The 17,144-nt window shown below is 45.0% G+C and overlaps 4 protein-coding genes across 4 annotated transcripts in view; 1 reads left to right on the top strand and 3 right to left on the bottom strand.

Annotated features, from left to right (window-relative positions):
- LOC108678867 overlaps positions 1–4,802 on the top strand; it is a 7,395-nt gene extending 2,593 nt beyond the window's left edge. Inside the window, exons 2-4 of the mRNA XM_018167363.2 lie at positions 2,275–2,681; positions 3,441–3,571; positions 4,041–4,802. Coding sequence (XP_018022852.1) covers positions 2,275–2,681; positions 3,441–3,571; positions 4,041–4,089 — 587 coding nt within the window. The 3' untranslated portion in view covers positions 4,090–4,802. The remainder of the gene's footprint in view (positions 1–2,274; positions 2,682–3,440; positions 3,572–4,040) is intronic.
- A 525-nt stretch (positions 4,803–5,327) lies between these two features.
- LOC108678861 (alkaline phosphatase, tissue-nonspecific isozyme-like) lies at positions 5,328–10,971 on the bottom strand. Its single transcript, XM_018167356.2, has 10 exons — positions 10,750–10,971; positions 10,189–10,378; positions 9,123–9,295; positions 8,865–8,984; positions 8,505–8,598; positions 7,994–8,127; positions 7,344–7,460; positions 6,933–7,014; positions 6,417–6,626; positions 5,328–6,241 (listed from the first exon to the last, which is right to left on the bottom strand). Exons 1-10 carry the CDS (start codon positions 10,864–10,866, stop codon positions 6,066–6,068), a joined length of 1,413 nt encoding a protein of 470 aa, XP_018022845.2. The 5' UTR covers positions 10,867–10,971; the 3' UTR covers positions 5,328–6,065.
- Positions 10,972–11,881: 910 nt separating this feature from the next.
- LOC125178052 (carboxypeptidase Y-like) lies at positions 11,882–12,307 on the bottom strand. Its single transcript, XM_047880966.1, has one exon. The coding sequence runs from the start codon at positions 12,305–12,307 to the stop codon at positions 11,882–11,884; it is 426 nt and encodes a 141-aa protein (XP_047736922.1).
- A 3,422-nt stretch (positions 12,308–15,729) lies between these two features.
- Positions 15,730–17,041, bottom strand: LOC108678860 (circumsporozoite protein-like). The gene is made up of 2 exons (XM_018167355.1): positions 17,004–17,041; positions 15,730–16,597 (listed from the first exon to the last, which is right to left on the bottom strand). The coding sequence occupies exons 1-2, from the start codon at positions 17,039–17,041 to the stop codon at positions 15,730–15,732; spliced, it is 906 nt and encodes a 301-aa protein (XP_018022844.1).
- Between the last annotated feature and the right edge of the window lie 103 nt (positions 17,042–17,144).

Here is a 17,144-nt window from a genome sequence, read left to right as displayed (position 1 = left end):
TGTATGACGTCACCATTTCAACCATCAATGAACGCATGGAACTAAAACAAAGCTTAATATAAAGGAAAAGCTAGAGAGGTGACGGAATTACCTACGATGTCGGAATATACCGCGTTTACCCTACCCCATTTTACGGTACTTTACTTATAGAGCTCAGAAATAAACTGCAGGAAGAGTCTAAAAAAGTCTCTGCTTTACCACTAGCACTATTCTTCCTGCTTGCAGTCCATTAATTACTTGATTTCACTCATTCCTACAGCCTTTGCCTAATTAATTTTAAGCCTTTGCCTAAATTAGGAACAGGCATATTTTTGCCTACTATTTTTGAAAATTTTACTTCAAACCCTAACTCCCTAGGGCCTAACTGGGAAATTGGACAATAGCCACCAGAGAATTGGGTAAAAATGCCCCTGTATGATGAATCTGGCAAATTTTATCCTTTTCTATAACACTTTGCTAAATTGATTATTTTTCTACGAAAAAATACAATTTTATCTGCAATTTTCTTAGATCATTTGCAAAACAAACGTTTTCGCTCTCAATTTTACGAAACTTCTGCCCTATATGATGATCTTCCAAATTTGTCTTGTAACAAATTTCTTCAGGAAAAACTAAACAGTTTGAAATTCTAGGGGGGTATTAAATTAACCTGTAAACATAGCATATTTGATAGGCCATCAAATAAATAATTGCAGTCTGGAGCAGATGACACCACAATCTGACAGGCCACAGAATATTGGAACCAGTTTTATTTAATTTTTCATCTACTCAAGATTTAAACCAATTTCTTGCGTATGATAATGCTGGTATCCTGTATCCATAATACTTTACTGGTTTACTTATAGGACTTAAAAATTGAATTCAAAGTGTATAAGAAAGTATCTGCCTTGACACCACATTTGCAACCAAATGAAAGTCAGTCAAGTGGTCTGAGTGGATGGCATCATGGCATCACAATCCCACCATTGCCACCAACCATTCACATTTGGAGACTGGAGTGGATAATATCACAATCAATCACAGTCCAGGCTGTCGAGTGTGGCACAATATAGGTCAAGGACGCAGAATTCATTGCACCATGATGCCAATGTATGTTTGAGATAGATGCCACTGGAGGGCGTTTGCCAATTATGATTCTCCATGAATTGCAATTTACTATTGAAATGACCAATGCGCAATATCAATCTACATGCTGCAATCGGAACTACATGCATCATTGCCCATAGTTTAGATACCTACAGTAGATTGTAGCCACTTTAGCTTGCTTTTTCTTACATTATATTGTCCCAGATGGTCACTACACTTGCTTGTCTTGGTAGAATTTTGGGAATGGCACTTCAAATTTCCCAGATTGATCTTGCATAAATACACCTCTGTTTTTTATAAAAAATTTTGCACAAGTTATTATCCATCTCCTATATATTTGTTAACAAAATTGCATGAATGAGCCATTAAATTAAAAAATTATCAAGAATGACACTTGGGAGCCACAAGATTTCAATTTTAAGTAAGAAACTAGGAAATATTCAGTCTCCTTAGGAGTCACTCATGCAGCACCTTTTGTGAGCCCTACTTTGTGCAATCAAAATATTCTTCATTTAATAAACCATGAAGTTTTTTATATGTACATATTTTCTACTGATAGCATGGAGGTCCTTGTATTTCCTACCTTCAGCCTACAGATAGCACGTATGCCCAGAAAATGACTAGCTTCAGTCTACGGATAGCAAGGATGCCCTGCTAATTACAACACTTCTCTTTAACTTCACTTCTTGTCTGTCTGTCTGTCTGTCTGCTACAAATCTTATAATCGATATTTAACACACTTCTACCTTTCCAATCGATCTGAAATTTGGCACACTTGTGTAAAGTTGGAGACAATGCATGAATCAAATGTCAAAATAAAAGATTTTAAAAAATAAAAATTTTTTTTTTCAAGTATAAAAAAATTGATAAAATAATTTTGTCAGCTACAAATCTTATAACTGATATCTGGCACACTTTTACCTGTCTGATTGATCTGAAATTTTGCACACTTGTGTGAAGTCAGAGGCAATGCATGAATCAATTAAGAGAATAAATAATTTTGAAAAAATTTATATATTAAAAAAATTATATATACCTATTAAAAAATGTAAAAATAAATTTTTTTAATTTTCGAAAATTAGATGAGAAATTCATTGTACATCTGTAAGATTGAAGATACTGGATTCTTTGGAAGTGTTGTCTTTAAAAAGTAATTTTTAAACGTATATTATTTTATTCTTGTTTCAGATCGAACACTGGATCGTCTCTTCAGTGGCAGCAGAAACTTCTGGATGAGCAACTCTCAAATTCAATCAGCATCTATTTCAGAATCTTTAAGCAGCACAGAATTATCAGCAGAAAATGAAATTGACTTCCAAGACAGTTCTCAGAGAAGCATCACCAGTTACTTTACTGGTATTCCCAAGATAGTGCAGTCCAAGCATGACTTGTCTTGTTCAAGGGAATTGACTGATGAATGTCCCCACGTCACCTCCAAGTGCAATGAAGCAGGAACTGCAGAGTCTGAAGCTTTCCATGCTGTGAATGATAAGCCTGTTGTGGCAGCCAGCTTTCTGCAACATCAGCTGACCATTGACAGCAGGGGTGGCTTATCTCGAGCCTTTGCACTGTCTACTTCTCCAAAATCTATTATGGTGAGAATGCCTCTTGCAGTTGTAGCTCTAATTGACCTTTGTGCAAAAATTGGAAGAATTAAGTATGGCTTACTATAGATATTTTACGGTTTCCATCCTTCCAGCAAGTCCTTTGATTTTTTGGTCATTTTGAGACTAGTGCTATAGGTACCTATATATGGAGGGTTCCCTGCAGGTTGTTATCTATGGGTAAAGATGCCCAAATTTTGGGTCCTGCTAGTGCTAATGCTTGATCATGGAGACTACCCAGTGAAATTCTGCTAAGAAAACTATTAAAGTTTTTTATTTGTGATGAGATTTTGCATAACTATCAATATTTTTAGTGTCTTGACATTCTGGTCATGGCTTGATTTAGTCTAATCTGAAGTGTGTGTCATAACCATGCTCCATTGAAGTAATTATTTGAGTGCTATTGTCATTCAAGCTTTGTTTTGGTTCTATTTGAAGGTAGAGTTCTGATCATGTTTGAAATGTTTAAATTATCGAGCCTATGTTGTCATTGTTTGTACCCAATACAAAGGACCTAGAAAATATACAATAATAATTTTGTTTAACTGCATTACCACTAACAAGCTGGTTGGATTAGTTAACCCCTTTCCAATTTAAAAAAAAAACATTTAGATGGTTGATGTGCTCCTGTGGCATATAAGCATAATTGTGAAAAATTATCAAAAAAATTGTGTTCATAGAAGCCTTAGCCATAGACTGGGCTCTATGGGATTGATAACTTAAGCCATTACTGCTACCCTGATCCTGCAGGACCGGTGCAGCTGCAGCTGTGGCAAGGCGCTGCAGTCCTGCTCCGACTGTAGCAAGAATTTTTGCCACGACTGCCTCAGGATCTGTTACAAATGTAAAAAGTTCTTCTGTCGTGAATGCAGAATGAACAGGCAAGTGCTTTTCCTCCTAACTGGAGGCTGTGCAAACTTTTTCGCTTCAAATAAAAAACTTGATTGGTTAGACTTTGACATAATAACTTGATCAATTTTGAGTCAGTGCAGAAGCTACAGGACGTCACGTTTTCTTACACAAAATCTGCTGTGTTTTTGCTATTAGCATGTGACTCAGTAACTCATTTTTTTATTACTCACCTACACTGTTGCTGCACCATCACTCAGCTACATACACTGTTGCTGCACCACCACTCTGCTACATACACTGTTGCTGCACCACCACTCAGCTACATACACTGTTGCTGCACCACCACCCACGTACCTAAACTGTTTTTGCTCCACCACTCGTTGAATATCATGTGCGTATGGTACTTTTACATGGGTCATCATGCCTTCTATTGTTCCTGTACCCTTCACTGCTCGCAGTCATGGTAGGCATGGTTCTAATGTATTGTTTCTCGTGCAGTTTTCTTCATGAAGACAACATGACCGCGTGCTACCGCTGCCTCGGGTGACCTCGTCGTGTGCCCAGCCCCGCAGCTTCTGTCTACCAGGATATGCTTGCTGCAACCACCTTGCAGTGTTAGTTTCTATCATCCTGTTATCTCCAATGGTGATGACTATGATGTAACTATGTATATGAGAATTATGTTTTTATTAACAGATGTAGTACCTATTATACCGACACTCGTGTGAGTTTAGCTTTTATAAGCAAATGCTCTCTGTGCGGTGGATGTTTTAAACTCGGCAGTGCTTCAATAAATACAAAATTACTCTCAAAAGTTGCATCCAATTCAAATGTTTCGAGTATTTCAAATACGAGGTAAGTTTGCAATAGACTGGCCGAGCTAGGACGTCAGGTAACAACAGGAATATTTTATGCTAAAACGATCGCTTCGGTCATGCGCACCGTCGTTCAAGTGAAGTAAATATGGAAGTTGATTGCTTCGTGCAATCATTTTACTTAAATTTCAGGCACTCATCACTATGTCGAGTTTGAGTGCAGACATTTGATGCGTTTGTAGAGGCATCACGCAATAAGACGTTGTGTGCTGTGGCATCACGCGTCATGCTTCCATGTGGCACCACGCGATGTGGCATGTGTCACTGCGCGATATGCTGCCATGTGGCGTGTCATACCTCGTGCTCTGCTATGTGGCGTGTGGAACTAGTTGCGTTTTTTTCTCGTTTATCTTGTGCGGATGTTCGAATATATTTTACAGGTAAAGATTTTTTCATTTACCTTGCAGTTATACAATAGTGAATAGTGAGCTTTACGTGCCGCGCTCTTCAAGACACGCAAAATAAAATCTGACAATATCCTCGGTTGTGGGCCGGTTCGGCGAAAAGTTTTATTCTTGCATAAAATTATCCGTAAGCAAAGGTCGCGAGACAGGCTTCAGAGAGGTCACGCCACGTGAGACAGGCTTCAGAGAGGTAATGCTACGTGAGACAGGCTTCAGAGAGGTCATGACACGCGAGACAGGCTTCAGAAAGGTCATGCTATGTGAGACAGGCTTCAGAGGTCATGCCATGTGAGACAGGCTTCAGAGAGGTCATGTCTTATCGAACCCGGTGGAAGTCTAGTAGCTTCTTCAAACTATCGCCAGTCATGAAAAGATCCGGTCAAATGACACGAGTTTAGATCTATGAACAAGGCACGAAATGGAAAAGAATCGGCGACAGGCCACATCAGGCCTACACTTCAGAGCCGACATCACTATGTTATGTTATGTTATGTTATGTTATGAGAAACTTCACAAAATTTGTTCCTATTTCCGACTGTTACTTAAATTTTCTCCTAAGGTTTCCACTTAAATAAGCACTACCAAGAGAGTCCAGTGGTGCATGACTAGGTCGTACGTTTTACAACCACTGAAGTTATTACAACCACCGTTATTTACAACCACGGGCTAGCTATTTAGGTTACTAGTAGACCAAGGCACGAACGGCATACCGTATGTCAACTACGATAGTAGTCGGGAGTTTGACTACATCGGTTCTGTTGAACCTGAACAGCCGTACGTCTCCTATTTTTGATCCCATCGCGTTTATTAACATTCTGAACAGCCATTTGCATCAGTTTCTTTTCACTCCGATCTATATATATTTCATTATAATACTGTACTATTTAGGTCACTCTGTACGAGTAGGATTTCATTTGTAACTTATTTAGTGTTTTTGTTGCTAATTTCAACTATGAGTAATAGTAAGGTAATATGGTGATGTGGAGTGAATGTTGCGTTTACATGACATGCTAGCCTACGGCGCCGTAAATGTTAGGTGTATGTGACGCATGCCGAGCTAAGGCCCGGCATGCGTCGCCGGAAGGCGTCAGCCAGCGCCGGTAGACGACACTCCCCGTCGACGCGTACGTGATGCGTAGGTATCCGTAGATGTTATGCAGTTCGGTGAAATGTTGAGCAAATAAATGTGTTGAGTCTTCCTGCTGTTATTTTTGCGGTGAATAACGCTCCGGGTGACTGCAACATTAGACACCTCTGAGCAGGCCGCCCAGCGACAGGATCAGTACCAAGTGGGGGACGACAGTGGGTGAAGCAGCGCTCTGACAGTGTGCCTTGTTCGCACCCACACACGCGGCGTACGCCACGGCATGCGCTATGTAGTTCTGTTCGTGCACGCCTTCGAACAAGTGCGACATCGGACCTGCCATGAACGATTGCATATTCTTACTAGCCAATATAACTATAAATAGACAACTATAAATCGACACTTGGCTACCACCGAGATTTAAAGAAGACATTTGAGACGAAATGTCGCAGGTATATACACAAAACACACGTTACAAGTATTTCAAAAAATGTAACATGTGAACTCTTACCAATAGCATAAACCGCTACGTCTTCTCCACCGTGAGTCTCCGACTTCATTAAGACGGAGCTGAGCTGCGTGTAGTTGAAGCTGCTGACGTCGTCCTTGGAGACGTCGAAGCGGGCTGCGGTGTTGTTCACCACTGAGAAGTTGAAGCCCGGGCCGTTGGTGTACATCAGGGTTGTGTATGGCAGCAAGTCGTCGCCCATAGAGGCGAAGCCTGAAATACAGCTCGCTTCAAGTTCAAATGTTACCGGAAACAAGTGATTGGGTGAAGGCTGCGGGCGTTGCTCTTAACGGCAAAGGCCCACAACACACCTAATGGGTTTCGTTGCTTTCCATAACTCTCATACAGCGCACCCTGCACATATTACTCTTGATACATTTTACGCGCAGGTGACCCCCGCACTGCTCGAATAGACAATTCCAAATATTGAACTGGAACTCGTGAAAAGCATGAACTCATGATACGAATACATCATGAAGAATCTACGAACACTGACACTACAGAATATGGTGAACTCACTTGTGATGCTCTGCCCTCGAGGAGGGTAGCCGTTCATGGTCATCACATGGCTGTGGTCCGCCGTTACCACCACCAGCGTCTCCTGCACCACACAAACACAAACATTTCGCATTACCTCTGCATAAAAACACTTTTCGCTTCCTATAACCGCACAAACACTTCGCATTACCCAACGCGATCACTGAGTAACGACTAACGCTGGTGTCAAGCGTGTGTAATTTTTATATTTGAATTTGCTCGAATGGTCAAGCTGCACCGAGATCAAGGCTCATAGGGTGGGGCGATAGCTCCTGCAAGCTACGAAACTCTGCGACGTCGCTATTCTTTGGCTGTCGATAGCTGTCAGAGGTGACGTCCAAATCGAAACTCCGTTACCGGGTACCTGAGTGAGTTTTTAAGGTCGTGACTCACGCTGGTGTCGAGCATGTCGAGCGCCACCTGCACGGCGTCGTCAAAGGCAAGCAACTCGTCCAGCGCCAGTCTCGCCTTGTTGTCGTGGTGGCCGTGGTCGATGCGGCCTCCCTCGACCTGACACGATGTCGAGGGTGAGGTTCAGGTGGGCTTCGTTAGGTTGGTTTGGAGGGGTGTTAGGTGACATAAGTCTGGCAAGGTTGATTAAGATTGAAGGAATGGAGTTTTGGCAAGCTGGGTTACGTTTAGATAGGCTAGGTTAGTGTGAGTGAGGTTAGGGTGACTTACCCGGTTAAGTTAGGTCAGGTTAAATTAGGACGATTGGTTGCGCTTGGTTTGTCATCAGAAGTGCTAGTTCATGGGTATTTATTAGGGCTACGATAGGTTTGGTCAAGAATTATTAGTTCAAATAAGGTTAGATTAATTAGGTTAGATTATGTACGGTACGTTAGGATTAATGATGCGATCTCGTAAGCAGGAGATCGTCACGCAAATGCCCTCGTCTTTTCAACTAACTCACAGTCTTGCTAGTATAGGAGATGATATTCTGTCGCTAATACAAATACGCTGCATATTTGAATTATTGGTCAACATGGATCAACAACATTATTCTTGTGAGGGAATATGACAACTCCGGAGGCTCGTAATACCAGGAGAAAGAAGCCCTTGTCTCCCTGCTGCAGCACCTCGATGGCCTTCCGCGTCATCTGTGCCAGCGTCGGCAGGTCCAAGCTCTGCAGGACCTTCTCGTGCTCGTAAGGCACGTGGCCGTTCGCGAAGATACCTGCGGCCGACGAACTATATAGTTACTCTTTCTGCTACCAAACCATCGAGTCTAACCCGTGGGAGCATTTATTTTTGTGCTGGCGGAGAGCTAGTCCCACCCGTTGGGAGCAGTTATTTGTTAAGATGGGGAGTTTCTAACCACACCCGTTGGCAGCAGTTATTTTTGTGCTGGGGGAATTGCTAATCTCACCCGTTGGGAACAATTATTTCCTGAGATGCGGGAGTTACTATTCACACAAGTTGAGAGCAGTTATTTTTGTGCTGGGGTAGTAGCTAGAGTCACAACACATTTGGAACAATTATTTGTTGAGCTGGGGAAGAAGCTAGTCCTACCCGCTAAAAGAATTTGTTGTGATATTGAGGGAATACTCTCACCCATAAGGTGTTGCAGACCATCGGTGCTGAGGTTACTGAGGGCGCTGTGGCTTTGGACGATCGCCGCTCTCTTCCCATCTCGCTCGTGCCGATCCTGGGCGGAAACCAACGTGCAGTGAGGGGGACAGTCACTATAGTGAAGAAACGGCCGCTACAGTGAGGGGGCGGCCGCTAAAGTGAGGGGACGGCTGCTGAAGTGAGCCACTTAGCTAAGCCCTGACCAGCGGTACTCAGCCACTCCTTGATTAGCCACGCCCTGGTCAGCCACTCAGCTACTCCCTGACCAACAACTCAGCCACTACCTAACTAGCCACTCCCTGACAAGCCACTCAGCCACTCCCTGATCAGCCTCCCCCTTACCAGCCACTCTTCCATGAGGTTCCTGCCGTCCTGGCGCCGGCAGTCCTTGGGCCCGATGGGGTCACCGGGTCCGCCGGTGGCGGCGGCGCTCAGGTACTGGCGCCCCCCGCCCATGATCACCTGCACTCCCGACAGTTATTAGCGTGGATGTTGAATTTATTAAATAAAATATTCTTCCCATAACTATATATTTGATATTTATTCCTGCAATTATTTTATTCTAAAGAAGTAACGCTAAAGGCTGCAACCATGACTAACATGCAACCTCCTGCCAGGGTCGTCCTCGACGAGCTGCATGGCGATATCCTTCACGTCGGGGCATTCGTCACGCGCCGTCGTCAGCTTCTCGTCGCACTCCCAGTCGCGGTGCGCAATGTGCGCGTACAGCGCGGCCGGCGTTGCGTGCGTCACGCGCGTACTCGTCACGAAACCTGGCCGAAGAGCGGGTAAGTTAGGCGCACGAGTAGCGTATGTTAGGCACTTGCGCAGCGTAAGTTTTGTGCATGTGCGGTGTAAGTGAAGCGTAAATCCATCACAAGTGCAACATAAGTCCACATCAAGTAAAGAAAGACATACCTATATCAGCCCCGGTAAAACACGGGTCTTCAATTAAGCCGCTAACGACGTGTGATCATTGAACGACCGACTCACGATCATTGTCAACGGGGCCCGGATATAACATTGGACTCGACTACCGTGCATCTGCCCCAAGTTAGAACAGCTGATGCAAACTGCTATTGCTTGCTACTGGCTGAGGGTAGTGGGACACAGATGGACAAAACGGGGTCGTGCTCAAAAACGCATCCAGTCGTCTCTTGAATGTCTTAAGGGTGAAGTCCCATCCTTCCAGTTCCTTAGACAAGGTTTTGAACAGCCACGGTCCTGCCGCGAAAAGAGATCTCTCCCGAAGATTCTGAACTCTGGCCGCCGCTCGGTAGTTAAGTGGGGGTATCCTGCACAGTGCATAGTCTCCTCCTACTTTCAATGAAATGTGTCTCTATCTTGAAGGTCTCGCTTCCAAAGTTTGGATCTAGTCCGGTCATCATCTTTCAAATGTACAGTATGATGTACCTCTCTCTTTCTTCTCATTCCCAGTGAGTAGTCACAGATGCCACAACCTGACTCAGAAGTCCAGGTGACTCATCTCGCTGATCCTGAACGTGAAGGTCCGTTGAAAGGTCCGAAGTGACTGATCGGGTCGATCACAGCAGAACTTCTCATTTCTCTTAGAATAACCTTCCGCTATTTACCCGCTTACAACCAAATCCAAGTTTGAATCAATTGAAAAAATTAAACGATTTTCGTTCACGAAAGTGAGACTGACCTGCCCTCTTCCCAGCATCCAGAGCGAGACTTGCCAGTGAAGAGAGTTTATTGTCGTCAGTGAGGGTTGTGCAGTTACCCGGGATCACCCCAGCGTCCGCCCCAAGGACCTCGTAATTTGTTTTAACCCCACAGAGGAAGGCTGTGGCGGTGCACGCGCTGTCCGGCACTTGTTTGTCCACGCAGTAAGTCTGTACAGGGACGTGCATGCCACATAATTAAAAATGCACTTCCCAATTTTGAACAAAAACCTAGCAATAAATAGTAATTAGACAATTTTTGCCTGATATACGAGTGAATAGCAAGATGAGGCCACGGGTTCTGGCCAGAAATATTATTTCCTGAGTTTCAAGAGAATCCGTTGGTATTCGCTTGAAAGGGCACTTCTTTTTATTCGCTCGTATTATTACAAGCTGAGACAACCGTTTTGGGGCCGGTTTATAATTACCTTAGAAGAAACCGTGGTTTTGTGCCACAGGCATACCTCGCATGAGGCCGTGTTTTCGATTAATAAGGCTCACCCCATGCAGAAGAGATCGTGTTTTGGCTGGCTTAGGCCTACCTTAGCGAGCGATACGCTGGGAAAAGTTTCGAAGACGAGCTGCTGCTCCTCCCCCGACACGGCGCCCCTGTATTGCCCTTTGTAGATCCTGGCGGCGGTGATGGACGGCAGTCCCATGCCGTCCCCCAGGAACAGGACGACGTTCTTGGCTGGGTTGAGGTTGCGCTCCCGCGTCAGGATATCGTGGAGGTCCTGCTGAGCCTTCGCCTCCCAGAACTTCTTATCTGCAACGTCGGGAATATCTTATTGATATTGTACAAAATATGAGTAACTTTGGATATTATTTCCGCTTGAAACAGAAGGAGTGTTTTAAGCGTTAACTAATCACATCCATGTACCTAAATTAGCTAAACCAGCCAACCGCTTGGCTTGAGCCCTGATTTAAAATCATAACCTAAGTGTGGACATCTTTTTTAAAATTCTCATAGGTATATGAACTAACTATACAACCTCTAAGAAATTTTGGCTCACCGTAACATTACAAGAACTCAACTATTTGTATACAATGTCCTTATGTTTTGACGTACGATTGGGCTGTTAAGTTCAAACGTACGAATACAGAGCTACTCGCATCAATTATGTCCAGCTGATCGGTGGTCGCGCAATATCTAGTGGCCAGTGGTCGATAATTGTGCAAAAAACATCGTGCGGAGACAAGACGACCTCTCACGACAGAGGGCGAGACACGCGAGACCAAAGACAGCGAGATACGAGAAAAAAAATCTACACCACCCAGACTAGTGATCTGTGCATCAATGCTGTGCGCTGCCGCCGCTGTGCAACAATGCTGTGCACTGCCGCCGCTGTACAACAATGCTGTGCACTGCCGCCGCTGTGCAACAATGCTGTGCGCTGCCGTCGCTGTGCAACAATGCTGTGCGCTGCCGTCGCTGTGCAACAATGCTGTGCGCTGCCGTCGCTGTGCAACAATGCTGTGCGCTGCCGTCGCTGTGCAACAATGCTGTGCGCTGCCGTCGCTGTGCAACAATGCTGTGCGCTGCCGCCGCTGTACAACAATGCTGTGCGCTGCCGTCGCTGTGTTGCGTGAACTCCGTCCTACGGTGCAGCGACCGCGCCATTGTTTGACGCTGTGCAAGTACAGCCTGGCTTAGTGAGCGCATATATAGGCTGATTAAAAATTGGTAGTTGCAGGTGGTGGTTGCAGGTGGTGGTTGCAGGTGGTGGTTGCAGGTGGTGGTTGCAGGTGGTGGTTGCAGGTGGTGGTTGCAGGTGGTGGTTGCAGGTGGTGGTTGCAGGTGGTGGTTGCAGGTGGTGGTTGCAGGTGGTGGTTGCAGGTGGTGGTTGCAGGTGGTGGTTGCAGGTGGTGGTTGCAGGTGGTGGTTGCAGGTGGTGGTTGCAGGTGGTGGTTGCAGGTGGTGGTTGCAGGTGGTGGTTGCAGGTGGTGGTTGCAGGTGGTGGTTGCAGGTGGTGGTTGCAGGTGGTGGTTGCAGGTGGTGGTTGCAGGTGGTGGTTGCAGGTGGTGGTTGCAGGTGGTGGTTGCAGGTGATGGTTGCAGGTGGTGGTTGCTAGCTGTAGGTAATGGTGATCTATAATGCATGTCGCTATTGTTAAGGACATTGTACCGGGTCGAAATAAATACGAATTGTAAATTCGTAGTTATTTAAGTACAAATTGAAAATGCATAATTTATTCACCATTGGAAAGAGTACCGCGTTCCCTCAGTACGAAGTGGCTTAGAAGACATTCAATCAAAAATTAAGCGCCACTTGACAGTAAATCTAGCGCAAAATGAATGTAATTAGTGGTACAGATATAGGCAATATATACTGATTAAAGAACAAGCAAATTGTGAGTGGGAGGCCACTGCGAGAGTATCATAACCCACTCTGCCTCATAACCCACTCTGCCTCATAACCCACCCTGCCTCATGACCACCCTGCCTCACCCTGCCTCTGTGTGGGGTAGCTGTGCCTCAGTGCCTCTGGAAGAGGCTGGTCTCCTGCCCATGCTGTGCTCCGCCACAGCACAGCAATCATGCACAGCAACTTCAGCCGTGTCATCCTGGGGCTGAATCACTGCTTGTGTCACTGCCGCTTCACTGCGTCACTGCCGCTTCACTGCGTCACTGTCAGTTCACTGCGTCACTGCAAGTTCACTGCGTCACTGCAAGTTCACTGCGTCACTGCAAGTTCACTGCGTCTCTGCAAGTTCACTGCGTCACTGCAAGTTCACTGCATCACTGCCCGTTCACTGCGTCACTGCGTCACTGTTAGTTCACTGCGTCACTGCCAGTTCACTGCGTCTCTAGTACCCTGTCCTCAGATTCAGGTAGAAATATATAATAAATCTGGAGGAGCATAAACGTGCCTCCCGGACAAATTTGCGCAAATGTAATTTTCGCAAACTGCTGTGAAATTCTTAAGATTTATTATCGGTCAAGGTGAAATCAGACCAGATCCTACTAAGGTGGATGCGCTTAAGAATTTTCTAGAGCCTGAGCATATGAAAGAGTTGAGATTATATCTCGGGTTCCTGAATTTCTATCGGAGATTTGTGCCTAACTTAGCTCAACATACGGTATTATTGACGGAAATGTTGAATAAAGCATGCCCTGATAAGCTAGCATGGACTGATAAGAATAGTAAATGTTTACGATCATGTCTCGCTAAACTTAATGTCGCAAGACGTGATCCTCACGATACCGAAACCTGATGTACCTTTTGTTGTGTAAACAGATGCTTGTCTGCATGATTTGGGTGCTGTCATGGGACAAATTGTTGATGGTAACTTTAAACCTGTGTACTTCATTAGTCAAAATGTATCGAAAGCTGAGAGTAATTACTCTGTAATTCAGTAATTGAAGTATAATTTTTATCTAATAAGTGGGCTGTATGATATTTTCACGATTATTTGAATGGTAGTAAGTTTGTAATTCAAACCGATCATGCTCCACTTACTTGGCTGCGTTAAAATCAGTTTCTGGGCATTTTTGACAATAACCATTACGCCGTCACTTACTTTGGTTTCTGGTCAACTTTCCTTGCCTTTAATGGCAAGATGTTCCAGTCAATCAAATTAAGCTATATAATAAAATCTGTTGTGCATATTTGATAATCAGCAGCTATTGAGTGGTAATATTGCGATTCCATTATTAACGTGCGATTGGTCTCAGTGCGATTGGTTCTGCAGTATTATATTATTTTCAATGTGTAGGGTTGCAGATCTCGCGTGGGCTGGACTCCAGGTTGTACTATTTAAGCTCGTCCTCGCAGCTTTTCGTACTCACGCGTTCACCACGTGGACCGACTGCTCACTCTCACGCGTTCACCACGTGGACCGACTGCTCACTCTCACGCGTTCACCAATCGCGGATCTATCGTTAGAAGCGTTACAGTTAACAGCTAAGGTGCCAAATTGTTTCGTGTTTTGTATTGCCTTTTAATGTAAATTTAGCCTCTTGTTCTGATTTAGGCAAATTGTTCGTGTTCGTTAATGTTCGGAGTACTCGCGTGAGTGAAACGAACCCGATGAAGTATAGTCTTCATTACACACGTCTACCCTCTAGGAAACTTTACTATTAACACGTCTACCTTCTAGTTAACTCTACTATTAACACATCTACCCTCTAATCTAGTCCATGAGACGCGAGAGGTTCCTGCTGCAGCTAAGCTTCGATACGTACAACCTCCCAACACGCCGCCGACAACGCAACTGAAGGCCGGGGCCTGGAGTCTGGACCACTGGCGTCGCGCGGGCCAAGATGCTGCATGCGGACAGCTTTGCAACGCGCGGGCCACGGTGCAACGTGCAGGCAGCCTNACCGTCGCCCTCAGCATGTCCCCTATTGTCTTGACCACCGCCGCCCTAAGCATGTCCCTTATTGTCTTGACTCTGTCTCTTATACACATCTAGATGTGTATAAGAGACAGACGTTAGACTGAGCGTCAGGTGTTAAGGTTACCGCGTTACCACGTTAGACTGAACGTCAGGTGTCATGGTTACCGCGTTACCACGTACGACTGAATGTTACCGCGTTACCACGTTAGACTGAACGTCAGGTGTCATGGTTACCGCGTTACCACGTACGACTGAATGTTACCGCGTTACCACGTTAGACTGAGCGTCAGGTGTTAATGTTACCGCGTTACCACGTTAGACTGAACGTCAGGTGTTAATGTTACCGTGTTACCACGTTAGACTGAGCGTCAGGTATCAAGGTTACCGCGTTACCACGTTAGAATGAACGTGAAGTGTCAAGGTTACCGCGTTACCACGTTAGACTGAGCGTCAGGTGTCAAGGTTACCGCGTTACCACGTTAGGCTGAACGTGAAGTGTCAACTATGTACTGATTTTACCGAAGCGTCGATGACGTTCTGGCACACATGTGTGCTAAGACGTACTATGTAATGTAATGCGCATTAATGTATCGTCTGCTGAAAGGCACAATATAACATGATGTATATAACACAATATGACAAAATATCGTGCCATGTGTAATATATGTATTTCGTTAGTTGTAATAGTACAGGCGTTGAGGACTAGGTCAAGTGCGGCTTGTCGCCGACTCCACACGGCGATAAATTTTCACTGCTAGCTTGGGTTCGAACCCACAACTCTCTATTCCAATCTAGGAACTCTTAACCACCCTGCCATCCCGTGGCGATATTTTCTCTAGCCGTTTCGCGTCGAAGTTTTCTCAATGGAAATGTATTATAATGGCGACATGTATAAATTCTCGTGACGGCCCAGCGAATTAAATAAAATTAAGCATGAAATGCTCGTTAGAAAGACGAAAATGTTTTTTATCATTATCAATAATTTATTGCTAATCAGTAGTAAATGAAATATTTCGTTTGATTCCAATGCGCTTGATTTCGTCTAATGCTATTTGTAGGTCTTCGATGGAAATAATAAGCGACATAATGACACCAAGTAACGCTCGATCTTATACCCGCAAACTTGAGGAAGGGCACGGAAATCAGACAAGGTAAATAGAGAGCAAAATTATACCTGCAGTTTCAGGTGAAGTCAAGCTCATGTTTTAGCTCACGAGTGTCAGGGTTTGTGGCCCCCAGCACGCCCGACGCTACAGCATAATCAGTGAGAATAAATGCTGTCTCACGTGTGCGGCCATGATGCGCGATACAGCATTCAGCATGTCCCCTATTGTCTTGACCACGGCCGCCCTCAGCATGTCCCTTAATGTATTGACCGCCGCCGCCCTCAGCATGTCCCCTATTGTCTTGACTGCCGCCCTCAGCATGTCCCTTGTTGTCTTGACCACTGCCGCCCTCAGCATGTCCCCTATTGTCTTGACCACCGCCGCCCTCAGCATGTCCCCTATTGTCTTGACCACCGCCGCCCTCAGCATGTCCCCTATTGTCTTGACCACCGCCGCCCTCAGCATGTCCCCTATTGTCTTGACCACCGCCGCCCTCAGCATGTCCCCTATTGTCTTGACCACCGCCGCCCTCAGCATGTCCCCTATTGTCTTGACCACCGCCGCCCTCAGCATGTCCCCTATTGTCTTGACCACCGCCGCCCTCAGCATGTCCCCTATTGTCTTGACCACCGCCGCCCTCAGCATGTCCCCTATTGTCTTGACCACCGCCGCCCTCAGCATGTCCCCTATTGTCTTGACCACCGCCGCCCTCAGCATGTCCCCTATTGTCTTGACCACCGCCGCCCTCAGCATGTCCCCTATTGTCTTGACCACCGCCGCCCTCAGCATGTCCCCTATTGTCTTGACCACCGCCGTCCTCAGCATGTCCCCTATTGTCTTGACCACCGCCGCTCTCAGCATGTCCCCTATTGTCTTGACCACCGCCTCCCTCAGCATGTCCCTTGTAGTGTTGATCACAAATCGCTGTAAGCTGAGCACGCTTCCTATTGTTTGCAGATGCGATGTAAAAATAAAAGAACTACATGCAGGAAATTTGGTCGTTATCAATTGGGGAATGAAAACGAACTTTGACTCATCTTACTGAGTAATATGAGTAGCAGAGTACACATTGACACACTCCTGACATATGTTGCTGAGTATTGATCAGCGTGTAGAATAGTCAGCGCGTAATTCACAGCAATTTGGTCAATTATAACAGCATTTGATAGGATATGTATTCTTGGATGCAATTACAATTTTAACGCCTTGTGATATAGATTTTTTTAATTTAAAGTTTTTAGATGTTTCTGTTTGAATAAACCATCCGCTTGGTGTGTGTGTCGTAAGCAACTTTGTTGTAGTTCATTATAATTTGCAGGTTTTTTAGTTCGACGTTGGCTTTCGACTTACCTGGTTGAAGGAAATTTATGGTGTATGTTGCGGAACATGTTCAGAATATTTACACTCGTTTGAAGTCCTGAATGTGTTCTTGTTTGAAATGAGGTGTTTTACTTAGTTGTTAACAACACTTGCAGTACTAATTTATAAGCA

The sequence above is a fragment of the Hyalella azteca genome, unplaced genomic scaffold (assembly GCF_000764305.2).
Source record: "Hyalella azteca isolate HAZT.00-mixed unplaced genomic scaffold, Hazt_2.0.2 contig6695, whole genome shotgun sequence".
Taxonomy (NCBI): domain Eukaryota; kingdom Metazoa; phylum Arthropoda; class Malacostraca; order Amphipoda; family Hyalellidae; genus Hyalella; species Hyalella azteca.
This window is presented reverse-complemented; position numbering and strand designations above follow the sequence as displayed.

Excerpts from the sequence above, each read along its gene's own strand:
- LOC125178052 (XM_047880966.1), bottom strand. The coding sequence starts at position 12,307 with ATGCATTATAGATCACCATTACCTACAGCTAGCAACCACCACCTGCAA.
- LOC108678861 (XM_018167356.2), bottom strand. The coding sequence starts at position 10,866 with ATGGGACTGCCGTCCATCACCGCCGCCAGGATCTACAAAGGGCAATAC. Across the intron at positions 8,128-8,504 it reads TGGTCTGCAACACCTTATGG|GTATCTTCGCGAACGGCCAC; the intron begins GTGAGAGTATTC and ends CGTCGGCCGCAG. Across the intron at positions 6,242-6,416 it reads CGTAGCGGTTTATGCTATTG|GTCCGATGTCGCACTTGTTC; the intron begins GTAAGAGTTCAC and ends CGTTCATGGCAG.
- LOC108678860 (XM_018167355.1), bottom strand. The coding sequence starts at position 17,041 with ATGTTCCGCAACATACACCATAAATTTCCTTCAACCAG. Across the intron at positions 16,598-17,003 it reads CATAAATTTCCTTCAACCAG|GAAGCGTGCTCAGCTTACAG; the intron begins GTAAGTCGAAAG and ends TGCAAACAATAG.